At 39.7% G+C, this 20,585-nt stretch overlaps 1 protein-coding gene across 3 annotated transcripts in view; it reads right to left on the reverse strand.

The window, feature by feature from the left end:
- Positions 1 to 19,477, reverse strand: part of col27a1b (collagen, type XXVII, alpha 1b) — a 68,322-nt gene extending 48,845 nt beyond the window's left edge. The window contains exons 1-6 of one of the 3 annotated variants that reach the window (XM_082553937.1): positions 18,765 to 19,477; positions 18,440 to 18,571; positions 16,587 to 16,651; positions 9,664 to 10,964; positions 5,895 to 5,948; positions 1,059 to 1,112 (exon numbers count right to left, since the gene is read on the reverse strand). In XM_082553937.1, the coding sequence (XP_082410063.1) occupies positions 1,059 to 1,112; positions 5,895 to 5,948; positions 9,664 to 10,964; positions 16,587 to 16,651; positions 18,440 to 18,492 (1,527 nt within the window). In that variant the 5' untranslated portion in view covers positions 18,493 to 18,571; positions 18,765 to 19,477. Of the gene's footprint in view, positions 1 to 1,058; positions 1,113 to 5,894; positions 5,949 to 9,663; positions 10,965 to 16,586; positions 16,652 to 17,691; positions 17,730 to 18,439 lie in introns of those variants that run through there. The other 2 variants (XM_082553936.1, XM_082553938.1) reach the window with 2 other exon arrangements.
- Positions 19,478 to 20,585: the final 1,108 nt, after the last annotated feature.

Consider the following 20,585-nt stretch of genomic DNA (forward strand, 5'->3'; position numbering starts at 1 on the left):
GCTCGGTTTTTCTAAGTGCAGCGAACGGGGCCAAATCAGACAGTCTGCAGTTTGACGGTTAAGTGCAAATGAGTCAAAATGAACCAGCTCAGGTTTTCTGTTCCAGATAACGCATATTTACTAAATAAGACCTAACAAAAATATAATAGGACTTTTTTTTCTCACAGTTATAGCAGGCCAAACCAAGATATGAGTTTTGGAAAACGCTGTAATTGGATGCATTCAAATGGATTAGGTACGGACGTGAAGTATGGGCAATTTCCGTTTTATTCCAACAAAGTTAAACAAGGAGATCCTTTTATGATAGCAGCCTGACAATTGAAATCAGCTGAAGAGCAGGCTGGTGTCAAGTACATGCAAATGATTGAGACAGAGAAACTTAAAACTGCTGTTCTCTTTTGAAGGGAAACAAATGGCTTTTCAAAGTGGTAGAAGGAGCCAAAAGGATCTGACCTCCGACATGCAAACTAAGTAAAATCCCAAACAAGCATTGGATGACTAGGAAAAAAAAGAAAGAAATGTCCTCAGTTAGAATATGGAGAATGAAGGAAATGTTTTATGCCACATAAAAAGTTTTGCCATTCATTTCATTTCAGTTATATTATACTATCCTGCCTGACTGCAAGTACTTGTATCCCTGAGGGGTTCTCGTTACAGTTTTGCCGAAGGATAATTATACTTTATTCAGCGCTAGCAAGGCCAACTGATGGTCACACCAAATACTCAAAAACACTCAAGTTTCTCATCCGACTAATATAGCACGGTACACTTCAATAGTTGTAAATATCATTTTTTTGTAAAACCTTCTATTTCATTCCAGTATTGTTTATTAGCTATTAACAATGTAATTGTTGGTGCCAAAAGTGTAGCTTGTATAAAAATGAAACAACAGTGCCAATGTTCAATGTGGTGGATGGAAACATGACACCCAGAGCAGAGGAATTAAATAAAAAAGTCTTACTCTTTTAGATACTCTTTTAGATAGATTAGATAGACTAACATGAATAATCTTCTAGCATAAGTCATGACAGTCACTACTATTTAAAATGTAGATGTACCTTCATTCCAGGCAGTCCAGGACGACCCGGATTTCCATGGGGGCCTGGAGGACCCTAAAAATCAGAGATTCGTGTGATGAAAGAGGACACAGAGGAAATGTAGTCATTAAAGAAGCAGCAAAAGAAAGAAGTCCTACATGTGTGCTATTCACAGATGTGCAGTTCACAATTTCAATGTGTTGTGAGACATGAGGTCCTCTCTGCTTGAGTATGGGTGCCCTGTGCCTGCTTGTCCAGATATGATTGTGATTTTCCTCACCTTTACACTTTTCCGCTGTTTTCTGCAGTCCCACATCATATTGCGTGGTAACTTTGTGCCACAAACTGTAGGAGTATTAAGACCTATCTCTGCCAAATATTTTATCAAATGCGCCATCTCCTACAAAGCAGGGGATGGTAAAGGAAAAAAGAACGAGGATACAAGTTTTATTTTTCAAGTTGAACTTATTAAAAATTCAAGCAGTCTGCAAAAAGAGAATGTTTGGACTTCCACGACTTCCTGAGGCTTTCAAGTGAAGAGTCTTCAGTTCATCTGCACCACACCTTGTGCGGTGGGGATGAAATGCTGAGCATTGGAAAATCTTCTCCAGCAAAGTTGAAAGCAATGAAACATGTTGAAAAGGCCCTGAACGGGAAGCTACTGTAACTTCAACCAGTTCTTTGAGTTGCAAAGAGTTTCCATGAGTTGTGAAGAGACACATTCCCCCCCAAGCTGGAGGTGAAAGTGAGGGATTGAATTACTCTGAGTAAAATAGACAGGGGCCAAAAGGTGTAAGTGTACGGTTGGGTGATCCAGCCAGTTTCTGTCTCTGTTATTTATCGTGCTGTATTATCACACTGTGGAGAGTCCACAGCCTGGACAGTTCCCCTCAAACTGGCCAGACCTCTCCCCAAGCAGACGCTTGCTGCTGGACATATGGAGACACTTAACAGAAGCTCATCTACAGATTTCCTCCTCCTCTTCTAGTCAGACCATTCTGCCTTTCAGCTCAATATGAAAACGTATGGAAGTCATTAGCTTCAGATAGGAAGCAAGGACGAAAGAGAAACTGAGAAAAAGAGAGGTCAGGATAGTGTATTACAAATTACATTCTCACAGTACATAAGGTAAGGAGGCCTAATAATGATGACAAGCTGTTTGGGTGATATCCCAGCAGGGAAAAGAATAATAAGTAGAATGCATACATTTGTCAAAGTGCCTTCACATTATTAATTATTAAAATGAGCCCTGACAAGTGGTCATTTAGAGACCACCAGCACATAACCGCAAGATAATGAATACTAATAAGATATAGAAGCACACAAACACACCTGAGGTCTGCAGATGAAGGGTACCTATGTGCCAGCACTGTGACCAGGTTTATGATGTGGGGCAAGGTTTTTACAGGAGTGGCGCGTGGAGTGCTGCAGTTTTATAGGCCATTAACCCAGAACAGACCTGCTAACGCCTTCTCTGGAGCACAGGGACGGAATTACTAGCTTTTATATGATGCTTATGCAATATAATGTACATTAAAAGATCTTAGCTTATTAATTTTATTGAGTTATGAGCTCGGGTCCTAACTGAGCACTAATTGTTTCCCCAAGATCAGTGGCACGGTCATCAGTACAGCTGGTGTTGTGCAATGACTAATCTGGCCCCAACAACTTAATTTGCAATCATCAAACAGGGTTCTTGTTTCACATTGAAAACAATGGTTTTCAAACAAATTCTATTCAAAGCAAAAAATAAAGAACTGCCAGGTAATATTCAGAGTATGTTTTTTTTGAAAGAAGGAAGTTATAATTTAAGGGGTTTTTGTAACTTCAAAACAATGAAGGTACGTACTACAAGAAAAGGCTTTTGTGTTTCTGTTCAAGGAGTGAAACTATGGAACAAACTGAATATGGAATTAAAGCAATGTCCAAACATAAAACTGTTCAAAAAGAGTTATAAAAATATGATCTTCTCGATCTATAAAGAAAAGGAAAATATTTAAATTAAGTGAATGTCTCTATTTAAAAACAAACAAACAAAAAATTCATGATGTGATATTATAGTATATAGTATATCAGAAATCTGTTCACTATTTTTATTACAAATTATATCAGTAAGGAAGCTGACTAAATATTCACTGATAATTTATGGGACAGGGGTGGGATTAAATAAGTGTATACTTCTTCCCACTCCCTTTCAACATGTAAATTAATCAGAATGTTTTTTTGTATGTAATTTGTATAGTATATTTTTTTTCTCTCATTTCTTTTCTAAATGTACTTGTATATTGTTCACATGTTGAAATAAATTACCAATCAATCAATCAATCAATCAATCAATGGTGACCGACTGAGCCTGTCTGTGTGGAGTTGGCATTTTCTTGACATGTCTGTAGTTAGGACTGAATTCTCTTGATGTGACACTGGCATATGGTCAGTGTTTCTGTTGATGTTCAGGATCATTTCATTGGTGATCAACAAACTGTTCAGAATGTCAGTGTCTCTTAACTTGAATGTGTGAAAAGTAGCAAATGTAATCTAGCTCTTAGTCATGGCTACATACGGAGCATGTACCCTGCATAATCATAGTCGATTTTGTTGTGATTTGGCGCTATATAAATAAAATTGAATTGAATTGAATTAATCAGTTCCATTGCTTACCCTGCAATTTGTGTCAGAATGTATCAAGCATTCTTCAGGCAATTGTGCAAATATTCTCAGTTTCACAATAACCCAGCATTGCATACTGATTATACGCTGGCAGGTCAGTTTGTTTGCACAAAGCCCTCTTTGATCTTCTCTCAAGCCTGACATTCAGTGCCAGGTGATCTTCGGCACCCTGCCAGGTTTACGGCTGTGTCAAGGAACATGGATGTTTTCACGTGTCAAGAGGTGCTTTAAGGTGGTAGCAGCGGTGAGACTGTCTGCTCGGTCAGACATGGCACCTCGATGTCAGAGAGGTAAAGCCTTAATAGTGCAGGGATATTCCAAACGTTGTAAAGTTTATGATGGGAAAAAGAACTACACTTTCCCGGAAATGCTACACTGTTCACATATTTTCTGCAATAGCAGAGCAGCTTCTTTAATATTGTGTCTCCCTGGAACATTTGGTTTATATCTGACCAGAAAGAAGGTGAAATTTGATCTGCAAAAGATTGGATTGCTCTTTTAACTTGAGAAAATACTTTTACACATTCTTTATTTCCCCATGCCTTTTAATTTCCCATAGGTGACCAGCATCTTATACAGCCAACTGAATCTGCAGTTGCTTACATCCTGCCTTTTCCAAATATCTCTTGCATGAAAGATATAACTCTTGAATTAGTGATGAAAATGTTTCAGACAGAAAATTCTTGAAAAATGGACTAACTGTGGCAACTGTATGATAATTCTGTAAATTTAGCCGTACACAGTGTAGAGACTCATTCGTTTAAATTGGATTCTGCTCTGGTGAGTTTGAATTCAACCAAAACAAAGTCACTAGGCTTCCCAGTCACACTTGGCCTTGTTTCCACACTGAGTCATTCGTTTTTCTACTAAACATTGTTGTTTTAAGTTTAAACTTTTTTGACAAATGGGCACAAAATGGGGCCAAAAAAAGCACGTTTGAATTACATGGAAATGAACACCAAATAAAAAATACAGCAAACGTCAGTTTTAATCCAAATGTTTATAACGGATTTACTAGATCAGAGTCCACTTGTTAGCTTTCTGCAGGTCATGCGTGTAGCCGTTTGGTATTCCCTCTCTAATCGTGTAAACCAGGACGGTTCATGGAAACGTTGAAAAACCTGAACTGCACCCTCGCAATCTGAGTCAGCGTGGCCTATAGTTGGGTCTCGAGAGCTTGATGATGAATGAGCTCTATAGAGGGTATGGAGTACAACTGGAGAGAGCTACTGAGCTCCAGACAGGGTCTTAAATGCCTTTAATAAGATGGGGACAAAGCCCTCTTTCTTCCTTGTTTAAAGAGATTGGGTTCCACAACCCACCCCTGAGGCCCAACTGCAGGGTGCAGTCTCATAGGCTCCAGTAGGTAGCTGATATGCAAAGTCTTTAGATGCACAAGTGCTCTGCAGGTACACTTTAGTGGCAGGTCAACAAAAAGACCAGTATCACACCACTGAAAATGTTTCCTCTTTCATTCTATCCATGGGTGGTGAAGAAGTAGTTCACAGGTCAGAAACTACACAAACACCCATCAATGACAATGTCTTTGAGAGAAATTATAACAATAAACCTTCCCTTAGGACAAATTATGCCCCGGTGTTCTTTCACTTCTTAAATTTCTTCTGAAAACATGATCTTAAAATAACATCTCCACCTTCTCTATTTGATTCCATCAGTTCTCGAGCTACACTGAGTCTAGAAATTAAAGACATGGCACCAGAAGACTTATACTCATTGGAATACAATAGAACTATTCACTGACATTAACTTAGGACCCATGCCTAATTTAAGTACTGTTAATGTGCTGCAACCTTCATTTTTCTCAGCGTCTATTAAATATCTACATAATGTGATCCATTATATTTTAACCCACATATGTGTAGGTTGTGTTTGCTTGCTCTAAAGCTTTGCAAACGGACTTTGAAAACATAAGGTCAGCTAGATCAAACCCAGAGCCAAAGTGAACTAACAAGTGACTGAAAAGTCTTCTGTGATCCACTGAGCGCTTGATCAAAACACTCAAAAGGTCATGCACATCGGTGAACAGCTAGTGGTGTTATCACCCTATCATTAGAGCATTATAGAGATTTGAGCATGAAAGGAACTGTAGAAGAGCCCAGAAGGGGAAGAAGAATTGTGGGTATTTGTGGTTAAACTTGTCACTGGTTGGATTGACTGGGAAACGCTCACCCGTGGGCCCCTCTTGCCCGGCTTTCCTGGCAACCCTGGAAGTCCTGGAAGACCCTAAAAGCAAAATATAGAAGTTGTCAGTGTCCGAGTGAAATACAGAGGAGGAAATAGAAGCTGCTGCCTTTTTTGTGTTATTTTAAGAGAGTCTTGAATACTCTTGAATAATAAAAGACAGCAAGTTTGGAGTTTTCAAAGTAAAGAAAAACCTTTAAAAGCCACTCAAGCTCAAGAGTCAATTAGTAAAAACATGTTGAGTTTTTTTGTCCCTTGGTGAAGTTAGCTATAAGTTGCAAAGCACTCGGGCACTGAGACGCTGGCAGGCATGAGGATATCTTGTTAGAAACTAATGTCGCACTCTCCCTCAGCAGCCAATGTTATTTCAGCCCAAAACCACTAAAGTGCATACACTGTAACTCTGAGTCATTGCACTGGTTGGGAGGTCGGCGCTGGTTCCAGTCACAGCCGATCACATTAATTATAAGCATCAGCTAGCTTTGAAACAATTTCATACATGGATTAGCAAAGTCCTGAAAGGTCAAACTTAATGAGGGGTCAATCTGAGGAACCTGAGTTTGCTTGAAATGTTAGGATTGTTACTTATTTTCCCATTGTTCAAGCAGTTTAAAGTGGAAAAGAAAAAATAGACCTAAAACAGCCCGAGGCAGTCCTGCTGAAATTGGGCTACTGTAATAATGTCAGATGTATGGAGCACTTTGGTCTGTCTCAGCCAAGACCACAAGCTATAATTATACTATTTCAGCCTCCGTACACTCTGGAAATCCAAATGTCTTTCAACAACTTTTAGATTCTTTAGATTGCAACCATCAGGCTGTCCACACATGATAAGTAGACTCAGCTGTAGTCGCTGCTAGGGTCAGTGCCAAGGCAGTACTGGAGCTCATGTTTTCAGAGAAGTCATTAGATTGAAACATGACTAAAATTTTAGTTGTACGCCTCCACCAACCAGTCAAACTGCAGTTTGCAGAAAGGGGGGAATTTGATAAAGTATCACATTAATTCAATCTGTCAAAAAGCTGATTGGTGTAGAAAGGTAAGCAGCAAATATGACAGTAAGCAGTGCTTCAAGTATAATATCACCGCAAAGAAGCAAAAAATCCTAAAACATGGCAGCACAGAAGGGCCAAACAGTCACCACCAATTTGACCTTCTGAGAACAAAATTACATCATGTAACATTTGTCACCATTAGTGTATGTATCTTAAAAGTGGTGTCAGTGTCACAGGCTGGGTCTCCGACCCAGCACTCTGAGTTTTCTTTGTATTTTTTGGGTTTTCTATGTTTTGGGGTTTTCTATTTATTTCATCACGTATTAGGTCTGTTAAGTTGTGTTGTCATTTCCTGTTTTATTCTGACAATGTCATGTGTTCTTTGTTCATTGTATTTAGCTTTCCTCTCCTGGTCCTGTCATTAGGTTTATGTCTGTCAGCTGTTTTCCCCCATGTGTCGCCACTTCCCCTGATCACCTCATGTCTGTATTTAAGCCTTTTGTTTTCTTCATGCCATTGTCAGTTCGTCTGTTTATTCTCACCAGAGTTACAGTCATAGTCATAGTCTGTTTATTTTCCACCTCGGTCATAGTTATAGTTTTTGGTCTTAGTACCTTTAGTGTTTTGTTTCTTAGTGTTTTGCCAGCTCAGTGTTTTGTTTCTTAGTGTTTTGCCTGTTTGCTTTGGTCTCTTGGTTCATTTCCTGCCGTCATCGCAATAAAGGTTCACTTTTCTGTTAATCATTACTATTCCTCGACAGTCAGCATTCTCCAAAAACCACATAATAATTTATTTAAAAACCCCCAAAACAAAACAAACAATACCAAACAATAATAAACTATCCAAATGTCTCCAACTTCCTCCTAAACATCCAGCTTAGCTCATGGCTAGCAACTGAATCGTTAATTACAACATTAGACAAATATTATGACCCATTCACTCACGTTCCCTAATCGCTATCATATGTTCCTCGATTAAGCGAAATTATTTATCTCTTACACTTGGAGCAGCGCATGTCATTAACTCCCCCGGCCACCCTCGCATTCTGTGCCACTCGAGAGAGAGACTGCTGCTGGCGCTGTAGAATTTTTTTCCCCCTCACAATCAATTAATCATTTGACAATTGAATATCCAATCTAATTTATATTCCGTTATATAATTAGAATATTAATTGATAGCCATTCTTAATGTGCTCCCAGGGTGACAGATACTGCCATTCCATCAGATAGCGCTGTCATACCAGAGTGAAACCCTTGCCATCAGTGCGCTGATGAGGCAATAGCAGACTTCAAGAGTTATACTACTGTTATATTTTAGAGAGACAAAGTCTACATATTTAGGTCGGAGGAGTGTAGATGACAAGTTTTCCAGCCAGGAGATCCGACTCTGTTATCAATCCAGGGCTTTGTTTTCATTAGCCGATTAATTTCGTTTGCACTTAATTTTTTTATTTTGCTTACAACCACTGGTTTGGTTAGGCATCAAGAACTTTTCGTTAGATCGATGGATGGATGTCTTTACCTGAGAATATTACACGATGAAATAAATTATGATATTATTGTATACATCGGTGTTGAAATAATTTCATACAGGGTAACATGAAAAAAAGATCACTTATCTAACTGAAACACTGAACTTTACAATGACATCGGTATTCTCTGTATTGTCTATTTTTTTCTGAAATATATGTATATTTATCTGATTCATGTGAACAAACAATATGTATCTCAATGCTCCAAAAGCTTCAAGATCCAAATAGACTCTGGTTCTTCAAAATTAAAACCTTCTTTTATCATCTAATCATCACTTCAGATTAGATTTATACTTTATATTTGAGCCTATCATAACCACATTTTCAAAACAAAGTTCGTGAAACTCTTGTGAGCAGCCCACTTACGTCAGCTGTATCCCAGCAGAGTGGCATCAGAATTTAAAAATAATAATAAATGGCACATAAGATAAGTTAAATTGGACTATAAGCCAAACTCAGCAACTTGTTCAGACAACATAACTAGTAAGAAACACAACAATACAATTGTATTTATTATTGCCCTGTATGCAAGTGTAACATTTATATTATATTATAAGGCCTTCAAATATTTAGTCCCAATAGGTAACTGGGCACAAGTGCTTTATCCCTTTTTACCTTTGACCCTGCTTTAAAAGTATTCGTTCTCTGAGCAGTCCCACTCCCTCCCAAAGGAATCTAACACCTCACTGCCGGCCCTTCCACCAAGACAAACACTGACTGGCAAATGCCGACTGTGAACCTGACTGTTTTCACCATAGCTTTGAAAATAAAAATGAGGTTTGAAAATTATTAGCACTGCTTGCAAGTACTTTATCAAAGTCATGAAATAAAACGATTTAGTGGATTTTTAAAAACTCCCCATCATTAACACAACCAGCACTTCTACAATCAGAACAGTACACGCTGGGTCACTGCCTGATTCACAAAACCACACAATAAAGAGCAGCATCAGTTTTTACATCAGAGCAGGTCTGGAGATCACAGAGTGAACCAGCAAATAAGCCATTATTGAAGCAACAACCTGTTGAACTTATGTGTCACTGTGGTTCAACAAAGGGTTAATAGACTAAGCTAAAATATAACAATACAAAGATAAAAAATAATGCTTGAATTCAAACACAGCAACACCAGAAATGTACTCATCTAATCGTTTTACAGTTATTTCAACACAGACATTCACGGATTTCAGCAAAATGTTTGTGTTGTGTTTGTTTAGAGCTGACACACTTACCGGCGGTCCTGGTTCGCCCTTTAGTCCAGGTGATCCAGCGAGTGCAGAGAATTGGGTCGGTTCCAGGTCAAATGTTTGAAAGCCATCTGTTGCAGCTGGAGTGACTGGAGTGAGCGAGGTGGGCTTGACATCCAGCACGCTGGTCACCTTTGGCTCGGGTTTCTTTGGAGCTACTGTGGTTAGCTGCTTTTTATTATAAAAGTAGGCGTTTGAAGGAGACCCCTGCGTGGAAGCAGCTGTACTTTGGAGAGCCGGCTTCATCTCTGATGATCTGGTAAAAACAGGTAAGTGTATACTTTTTCCAGAAGGTTGCGGTGAGTTGGTATCTGCCTGCTTTGTGTTTTTTATGGCGTGTGAGGTTGGTTTGGGGTTCGGTGGAGTCATGTTGATCCCAGGAGATGTTGTAACAGACTGAGTTGGAAATCTAGATGGGCTTTCAAGCCCTGGGTGAACTGTTGGAGAAACGGACACAGCACCAGGTTTTGGAGTACTCATTGCCATATACACAGACATCACGGAGTTGGTTGAAGGAAGAACTGTAGTCCTCATGTTTTCCTCAGTGAAGGCCAAATTAGGTGTCCGAGCCTTTTTGGATATCTCCGTCAAAGAGAGAGGAGTTATGTGAGTGACAGTAACGTTTGGGTCTGTGGAAAATAGAGGTAGCAGTGGTGGAAATACAGGCCGATAAGTGTCAGCTTCTCTGCATTGTTTCTTAATGTAATCACAATAGTTATGAGCTGCCTCGGCTGAGGGATAAATGTCAAACTGACAGATGGCACCTTCAAATGGCACCGAGCTGTGGTCCATTCTGCCCAGCAGGAAGGAGCCCTCTGGATCCAGAGTCTCCTGTTTTCTAGAATGCAAATCTGCATGTATGCTTTTCTTACCACAAGATGTGTGTAAGAACACTTGTTGGCCTCGAATATCCAAAGCCAGACTGTGCCACTGGCCATTGTAGACATCGTAGTCAAAACTTACAGAGCTCTGCTGTCCTACGTGTACAAGGATCTTCCCTGGTACAAACTGCACTCCGAGCTGAACTTTTCTTTTCTTTGACAGAGCTGAGAAAAGGAAAGCGTTGTTGATGCGATGAACAGATAGGCTAAGGATAAGGGAGAGATTGGAGGGGTTGTAAGAAGAGGGTATAACAGTGTGCAGAGGTGCCTGGATGCGTGCCCTCTCAGTGAGGATAACGCCTGACTTGAAGGGGATGATGCCATGATGGATGGATCGAGAGCTTGAAGATGGGGAGCTGCCAGGCCTTCGCCCAGTAAGTCCAAGCTGCTGCAAGACATCTACATCTTTAAGGAAACAAGAAAGAAACATTAGCGGACAGCTAATTCTGTGTGCAATTAATAAGCTAATTAAATTTACACAAGAATCTGATTATTAGCATCCTACTCAAATGCAATCTGTATTCAAGTAAAAACAAAAGTGCAATAATATAAATGATCATCTATTAAGATGTGAATTCCCGTCATGGCATCGTAAGTTTAAAGTCCAACTAATGGAAAAACCTGAGGCAAAGACAATTTTAAAAGACTGCATAAAATTTCCAATATATGGTCACACTTCCATATTTGCTTTTGGGGATTGCTGGAAATTGTGTGATCGTTACATCAGGCTTAATTGGAACAATTTCAGGGTAAGGAGGCTGAACGAGTCCCTGGAAAGGAAAGTGGTGGGTTTTTAAGAGGTGCATTAGAAACGGAAATGCTATCTTGCTTTATCTGGAAATGTCTGCTGATTAAAGATGATCGCTCTGACAGGGGCCCAAGCTCATGAAAACACACTGCTGTATTTTCTGCGGGTTTTAATTGCTACTTGCTTCTCAAGGGAGGAAAATGTGGGTAACAGTGATCCATTACATTGCACCTAATTGGATCCACACCTTTGTGCTAAAGTTTAATTAAATCCACATTTCATTGTAGCAAGAGACGGGTGCTTTTTTTCTAAAGAACTCTTTGCGATAAACGTACACTCTTGGGAAAGTGTCCCATTTCTCTTGTGACCAGGAGGCAGAGCTACCAACCTTCCGATTACTAGATGACCTCATCTACTGATCGGAAGGTTGGTGGTTCAATCGATGGCTGCTCCTGTCTGCATCCCAAATATCCCTGGGCAAGAAACTAACGCCAATGTATTGGAGTGTTAGAAGACTGTGTTAGATGTGTGAATGATGCAACCAGTACAAAGCACTTTGAGTGCTCAAGTAGAAAAGCGCTACATAAAAACCAGTCCATTTACCACCTATTAGAATAGAATATCGAGTCAGAAACATTCTTTCAATGAACCAATACCATTATAACCTATATTTAACCAAAATTTAAATAGAGAAAAAGCTGAAATATTATACATTTAGTAACACTGCTTGTCCCAAACCACAAACCGAGACCCATTAAAGTAACAGCATCAAGGTTGTCTCAGTTATTTATTCTTTTAACTTCGATGTTGCATTTGAAAAAATAACATTTACTCATCTTTAGAAGTCAAACATCAAGCACATCGTTACTTCGGGCAGTCAGGTCAAGACATTAAAGTCAGCTCACAATCTCAGCACATCAACGGGTCTCTTATCATTAGTTCTTCCTCCCCATTATCATCAAGTGCTTGTTTATATGATCAGACCATAATACTGCAGGATCTTTATGATATAAACCAGCGTGTGATGAACAAAACTGAGTAGATTTGGATCTCAATACCCACATTATAGCTCAGCTCACACCATTCTACACATTAAACTGGCAAATCTCAGCTATACTATTTAAACTATGTCAATCCCAACTTACCTGTTTCATGCCAGGCCTGACTTCATGGATTAGCCTTTTCTTTTGACTATAAATATAATGGACTGAACTCTTCAAATCAAAACAGACTCACTTCACATTATTATATTATTTTCTATTATTAGCCATAAATTTAGGTAATCAGTGATTCTAAATATAGTTTTTTTTTTTCTGTTTAAATTAGTAGGGCTGAAAAATCTCAAACCAATCAGCGCATGCTAAATATATATTATGTATTAATCTTCTCTGTACGTTTCCCCATCTTCTTAGACTAAAAGCTCACATAGAAATTGTAAATACCCATTCTTTTTCACTTAGCAAATATAAATCGCTAAGTGATCAATTCTGGCTCAGCAGAAGAAAAACAAGTATAGACACAAGTCCCGCTAGGAGGTGGGAAATCCAGCTCAGTATGTGCAGGCAGCGGGAGGTCAGCTCGACTGAAAAATTCACACATGGAAAAGACACATCAAACAGTAAGTGAAACAAGAACAAAAGCCTTCTTCAGTCAAATTTCTTATATAGAACTGATTTGAATTGTTAATATGGTATGAGGAAAGCAAAATTGTTCTTTCATTGTGTGATGTACTTTCAGGGCTTACACTGCATATTTAAATCTAAGCGGGTAGGCGGGCTGCCTCTGGCTTTTTGTGGCCTCCTGATGAGCTGAAAAAATAATAACTGAGAACTGAGTCTGACACATCCTGGAGACACACATAGTTAAAGTACAAGTGTATCAGACAACAAAAACTTTTCACAGAAAGCAGGGGAAGATTAATACGTTTCCACTATTAGTATGCTGCTAATGTAGATTCTGTATTTTCTGCAACAGCTTGACAGCAAAAATATTCTAGCAGAGACAAAAAATGTCTATTTTATAGATACCATCAAGAAAAGCAACAACACTGAATAACAAATCATGTCTCTTTACATTTATGTGATGTGATCAAAAAGTTCTGAGAACAGGTACGTAAAAATCCTTACATTATTTCAATTTAGACAATCTCCAGCTCAAGGTCATCTTCTCTGCCATCACCAGATGGTTTTCACCACGACTGCTATTTTTAGATCATTCTCAGGAAGTGGTGCTCTGACCACTTATACTGTGTGCTGTACATTTTCACCAAAGACCTAAAGCCTGCATTGAGAGGCAACATCAACTTCTGTTTAAACCTTACCTAAATTTCACATGACTATTGTTTGTGATGAGATCTGGGTCTCCAGCTACGAGCAGTTTTCCATTGAAGAGTCCACAGTTTCCAAGCCCAGAGGTAGCGTGTCATATGTGAAATGTTCTGCATTTCTCTCAACATTTTTCAGTTTACGCACAGAAAATTAATTCCTCGGGGTGAGAGTGTCAACAGGGAGTGCTACAGTAACATCCTGAGGCATCCGAGGGAGCGTTTATAGGAAACCGTCCTAATTGTGACACATGCCAGTGTAGCATCTGGCGCCTGCTCAGAGCACTTTGAAAACGGAGGAGTTTTTTCGTGACATAAACAATCTTTGCTCAAGTCCTCAACCACTCACCAGATTTCCCTTCATGGATCTTTGTCCATTTTCTAAAAATAACAGTCAGGCTAGTGGTTTGCCATTTCGACACACTGGAGGAGATCCATTGGGGGTTGGAGCCTATCCCAGCTGTCATCGCGTGACAGACAGGATACACTGCACAGGCTGTACGGAAACAGACAACCATTCATATTCATACTTATAGCCAGTTTAGAATTTCTAATTACCTAACCCACACATGTCTTTGGACAGTGGGAAGAGGCCGGAATACCTGGAGAACCCATGCAAGCTTTGAAAACTCCTCACAGAAAGGCTCTTTCTGGCTGGTGGCTAAACACAGCAGTCACTAAAAACTGTCCATGTGTGCAAGAGAAGATGTCTTTTGATGTGAGAATTACCAAACACAAATATGGTAAGACAGTTCTCAGAACCTTTTGGTCAAAACTTGTAGGATGACTACAAAAAAAACAAAAACCATAGCCTGTTTTTGAAGAACCAGAACGTCAGTGACGTAGTAGCTCAACATGCTTACAATCCATCACAGTTCACAGGTCATTGTTCAGAAATTGACGCATGTGACCACGACCACAACCTTGGGTACAGTTTTGGTGAATACGTGCAAGACGATTTGTGGAAGTCTCACTAAAATCTGATGCTTAGTAAGAGAAAAAGTGATCCTTGCAAAAATGGTAAAGTATCCTTAAAGACAAATATGTCTATTGCCATGCAGTACTGTAAGAGGACTAATTTGTGCGTGAATGGTCAGATGGGCATGGATGCCTCGTTAACGCATGAGGCCAACAATCCTTTTGGTCATATGAGCTAAAAATTAATGTGTTTTAAGAACTTCAAGTACAAGAAGGGTTTTGTTTTCACTAAATTTCTCATCTGAGAGAAGCTTGTTGGCCTTTGATGAGGCACAATAATCCATCTACTGGGCAGTGTATATTACCAGTGGTTTAGCTGGCCATGGCTAAACTTTTACTATTCCATATTAAAAACTGTGGGAGGTTCTGCACCCAGAATGTATGCTTTTTTATTTACTATCATGATTATTATTGAAAACAGTCTTAGGCTTCTTTCCTAACTGACTTCATAACAGAAGTACATGTAGTTGCTCAGTCAGTTTCACTAAGGTTTGCTGGTTCAGTGTCTGGCACTGACAGATTGGCTGTCATCTAGAAGATGGTTGGTATTACATCAACACATACATAACGAACTCCCATATCTACTCTGGGATTACTGCACTCTGGCTGACCTCAATCGGGAACACTTCTGAAAAAAACACACAGGCTGCTGATATATGTGTAACTGTAGGAACTAAACTTCAAGGCCTGTGCACACTGACAGTGAAGATTTCTTCTGGTGTTTGATGTCAAAATGTAGAAAACAATGCAGACTAAAAGCTGTAGAATAACAAAATCTGGACTGTGAAGTACAGGCAACAACATCCAAACACGCATAGACATTTCATATCTGCAGGACTGCTCCATGTGATCTATTTGCAAATGATCCAAACAATCTGCCGGGTTGTGTAACAGCAAAACTATTTTTCTATTTTAGCCTTTTGCAAGCACAAAATTGTGCTTTGTTAGGATCTGACAGTGTGCAAATTAACACATATAAAATACTAGGTCTCTAGACACTCAGTCATCACAGGAGGGAAATATCATCTGATGCATGCAGAGTTTCAGATAAAACTGCCAGAAACTGCTATCAGGGAACACAGTGGCTTACGTTATCAAATGACATCGAGAAACTGGGAAGAGTGCCGATTGAATAAAAATCTGGCGGATTTTTGATTGACAGCAGACTCAGACAACAAGCTGATAATGGCCTCTCAGATGTGTAACAGCAAGCTAACTGCAGCAGACATCGATGCACAGCTGAGTGTGAGTCACAATATGAAAGTGCGAAAGTACTTCAAGCAGACAAGACTCTGCAAAGTGTGGCTGATAGGTCAGGTAACACTTTAATTAAGTTATCAAAGAGGGGGCATGAGGTTTGCTGAGCTTTAGAGGCTTAGAAACAAAAAAATGAACTCCTGCAGAATGAAAGAGGTCCACAGGTTCATCTTTTTTCCAACAAAATAAATGTCTGAACCACATCTGATTGCACATTATTAGAATACCTGTTTTTGTGTGCGACATTTGAGTTACCAGTTCAGTTTTCGCTGTAACAGAGACGTTAGCAATGAAACCAAACCACTTTAAAATTGGTTTAGTAAAGTCAGCAAGTTATAAGTATTTAAACCTCCTGCTTCTATGAACATATATTAGAAGATGTGGCTGTCCCACATTCGACCACAACTTAATATGGTTTCCAGCGAAGAGTAAACACAATGAATCAGTCTGTGTAGTTGGCAGACTGCACTGCTCATAAAGGTAAAGCTGAGCAGGATTTATGCTATTCACAAATAAACAGTGGTAAACTGACAAATGTTTGCACAATAACAAGTCCATGTTAGGGCCACATACTTACCCAGCCTTCTACAGCTCATTAGTTTATTTCAATTTTCTTTTTCTCAGTGGTTTTAAGGCATATTTGTGACACCACATGCTCAGAAATACATTGAATGAAAATGTATAACAGACATTTACCCACCTTTGCTTTAAAGTTTCTTACCTTGTGCTTGTGTTAGCCTTAGAGAGCAGGTACAACAGAGTAAAGTCCAAAGAATCAGAACTCTCCTAAATACAAAGACAAAAGGAAACATGTCAGATGTTAGAGGTTTGTGTAATTTTTGTGCTTTACAATTAACTCAGCTTTCAGGTGCACTTCAATCACATTTCATAAAAAAAACTTATAAATTCCTTAAAAATGTCATCTGAGCCCTTAATGTATCTCTTTCACATTCTTGCTTAGTCCAATTTAATGCAAAATGTTATGTGAAATAATTTGCAGGATACATTACCAGTTTAAGTAAGCAAAGTGACATACTAAGTTAGCTGGAGAGCCATCTGGCACAGTCATGTTAGGTGCTGCTGCAGCATCAGCAGCAGCAGCCCTTGCTTTTTCAAACAGTCTAACATCTGCTTCAAGAGAGCAAGCTCTGGCTTATCTTGCTGCCTGACCAGATAAGCTACTGCCCAGCAGAGGCAGGTAAGTGCTCCCATAAGGCCACCTCTGACAATCTTTAAAAAAGATGCACCACATCACCTTAAAACCCACAATGCCAAGCGAAAGATAGACAAATGCTTTGGGGAAAAAAAGTGTTTCACATGTCAGTGTTTTATCGCTAACATCTGACTTTTATCTGAGGCAAACTGCAGCCTAGCCGAGCACTTTTGGACTGTGGGTTTTAAAAGGGGTTTCATCTAAACCCAGCAGTGAGAAAAAGCTGCTTTTCTCAGCCTACACAGGGACGTGTAATCATTCAACTAGATTTAGATCAATTCTGTTTTCACAGGCCAACAGTGCCACTTAATATCCAACATCAAGCAGCACACGGCAAATTTTACACCATTGATTTTTCTGTGACATTTATATGTCAAGACAAGTGATAAAAGAGATGCTGATTACTCATATGGAGCTGCTCTAAAGGTGCTGAATTATCTCAAATGGGTGTGAATTTCAGCTGTCTCTATGATAATATCAGGTTTTCACGCATCACATCATTTGGGCTTTAAATGCAGCAGACGAATCTGGGTGAATGTGGTACAAGTGCTGCTTGAAGTGGCACACACTTAGTGACAAGTGCTATAATTAAAGCATTTTCAGGAATTCTTACATTTGCGGTTCTTCTCCAAAGAGCCACAAAACCACTGGTCAGCCACTGGCACAATGAATGCTGGTTTGAGCTTCAGAAAGTTTTAGTCCTTCCACCTTCACTGTAATCTCGCTAAACTGACAGCAGCAGCAGAAACTGTATGTGCCACTTGTGACCAAGCCTCCTGTATGTCCTGCAGATTTTATGTGATGCAACATCTGGACTTTTATAGGACATCTCCTCCCATTGTGTCAGCCAGGCCAACCAGCTGAGTAAGATGCACAGCAGGGAGGAGAGAAAAGGAGTAGGAGGAAGAGGAGGAGTGTCTCCTCCTCTCATACATTTCCCTTAAATCAGTCCCAGATCGTTTGGCAGCTCATTCAGATACAAGCTGCAAAGGCAGAACTTGTAGAACAGCACAGCAGACTACACTGGCTTTCACTGAACTGATGTTAAGAGCAGAGAAAATAGTTTCCACATGCTTATCTCTGCAAGCCATTAATTACACCACCTGTTCTGCACGATTTCTCAAACAAATACCTCTAAAAGCTCAAGTCATTTGTCTTAGTAACCCAAGAAATGCTGTCACAAGTTTTTTCAAACAACTACTGTAAAACATACTGCTTGTATCAGTGCTGCTAGACATCAACATCTTTCTCGAAAGGACATGGATTCGGGGGAACCCGGAAAAAAAAAGAAATCCCTCTTTAATTCAGAAAAGTGAGAAAGAAAAGTGCTCATTTATGCACTTCTGAATATGTCGACTCACCCCCCGACTCCAGTGGTTTTCAGTTTGGAGTACGGGGCATTATCCGGCTCCATAGCGGTTACTTCATTCTTTCTTGGGAGTTTTTTCTACAGTCCAGAGGAGGCAGATAAAGTTTTTCCATCCCAGGTGTTCCTTGAAGAGTCGCGCGTAGAGTAAAAAAGTGCAAGACAGCAAAAATAAAACAGTGAAACGATGCGGGATTAACCAGCAGTGAAAAAGCTTCTTTTTGCCATTGTCTTGCCTCTAATTCTTTGAGTCTCCTTCCAGAAGATAACAGCAATGTGATTTTTTTAAGGAAAAGAAAAGACGCTCCACAGAGCTTCACCTGTGCGCTTCCGATATTTCTTTCCGTCTTTCCGTTAGAGTCTCGTCCAGCTTTCCCGGGGAATCAATGCAGGACAAGATGTAGAAGCCCAGCGGTGTGTGTATGTGTGTGTCGACTTCCCAAAATGAAAGTTTATTGTGGACTGAGGGAAATCTTGAGAAGCGGGAGAGGGGGGACAACACCTCCCTCTGTCGCCCTCAGCTGAAATCCAAGGGAAGCAAATCTGGAGCTACACGCGGTTTTCAGGCGCTCCTTCAGCAAAAGGTGTGTCATTTCAGAAAGCAGCAGCCTGTCAGTGTGCACGTGTGTCTGTGTACTGCCGATCAATTCACTGAAAATCGTGTAGTTTTCGGGATGTGCTAGAAACAATCACATCTGCAGCATCTGCTGGGCCACAGCAACCATTTTAGAAACAGATGGTCAGCCCTCTGTAGAAATATGGTGACCAGACATAAAAACAAAGCTCTAAAACAGATCCTGCTTGTTAGTTTTGGCTTTGATCAGTTAAGGATAATTGATGATTGAGATGTTTCCACTTATGACGTGGATAATGGTGCTCACTGTCATATCTTGCTGGAGTTAAAGGAGCGTTGTAAATGTTAATAATAAAGGTTAATTCATTCTGATCTAAGCACTGTTTTACTTAGCGAAAAGATTCTGTGGGTTTATTATCAGAAAGATTTGATTAGTAAAGGGGTTTTTTTTAGCACCTGGAAGCTCCAGTTATACTCACCATGCTCCTACAACATCAGTTTGCCACAAATCTGCTAAGAGTACAGGGATATAAAGCAACTAACAACCTGGAGTATTTTTGTTTAGAAATCTAACTAATCACATAGCATCCACAACAAGTCAGCTGCATGCTAAAGGTGGTGGATGTGCATTCACCCCTCCAGAACTTGATCTACTTCTAAACTGTTTTTGCAGTTTTGGCATAGCGACCTCACCGCTTTACTACTTCATGGCAACTGTGGGGCTGAGAAATGAAGAACAAGCAGAAGTTCAACTACTGCACTTCCTCTTGTGGTTAAGGTTGGCTCAGCAATCTCCACAGATTCTCATGTTAAAATGTCCAACTTTATAGCAGAATTGTCTCTGTAGGTAGTTTCTACCAGATGTGCAGGGTGTGGCCATGTTATAAGTGTGCCAACACAGGCACACAGGTTTTGATCTCACAAATGACAATGCTTGCTATCAGTGAATTTCAGTTTTTTATTAGTCTGTTACTGTTAGCCTACTAAATAGCAAACATCTGTGCAACTTACTAGTCGTGCTTTCAAGCATTTAGTGATAACCCAGAACTCTACCATGTTGGGTCAGTCTTTGCTTCAAAAATGCCAACATGACAACAGGTCCTCCAGCTACTTTCTAGTTATTAATTTGCCAAATTCCAGCAAAAGCAACACTGATGAACTGCAAAAACTACTAAAACTGCTCTGCACCTTTCTGTGTGTGCGTTCTCAGTTGTTCTGCACTTCTGCTGATATTGAAAGTATACCTCTGTTCATTTATGTCAGCAAATAATATTATTGGCCAAACCTGCATGTCACAAAAACCTGAAACTGTTGCAATTTACACATTTTTAGAGTCAGAAACCCCCAGGAATTTGAATTAGGGTTTTTTCCATCTACATAATCAGTTGAGGTGAAGCAAAACCACATGAAAGTACTTTTGTGGACTCACCCCCAATCCACTTGCGCTCTATGAAAATATTTAACTTCTTGTGAAACGTGTGACTGAACTTTTTCAGAGTAATCTGTCTGACATTTGAAAATTTGCAGTGTAAACACTCCTGCTGTTTGTGCTTCGCAACTACTCTGT

This window comes from Aulonocara stuartgranti (genome assembly GCF_965226115.1).
Source record: "Aulonocara stuartgranti genome assembly, chromosome: 12".
NCBI lineage: Eukaryota > Metazoa > Chordata > Actinopteri > Cichliformes > Cichlidae > Aulonocara > Aulonocara stuartgranti.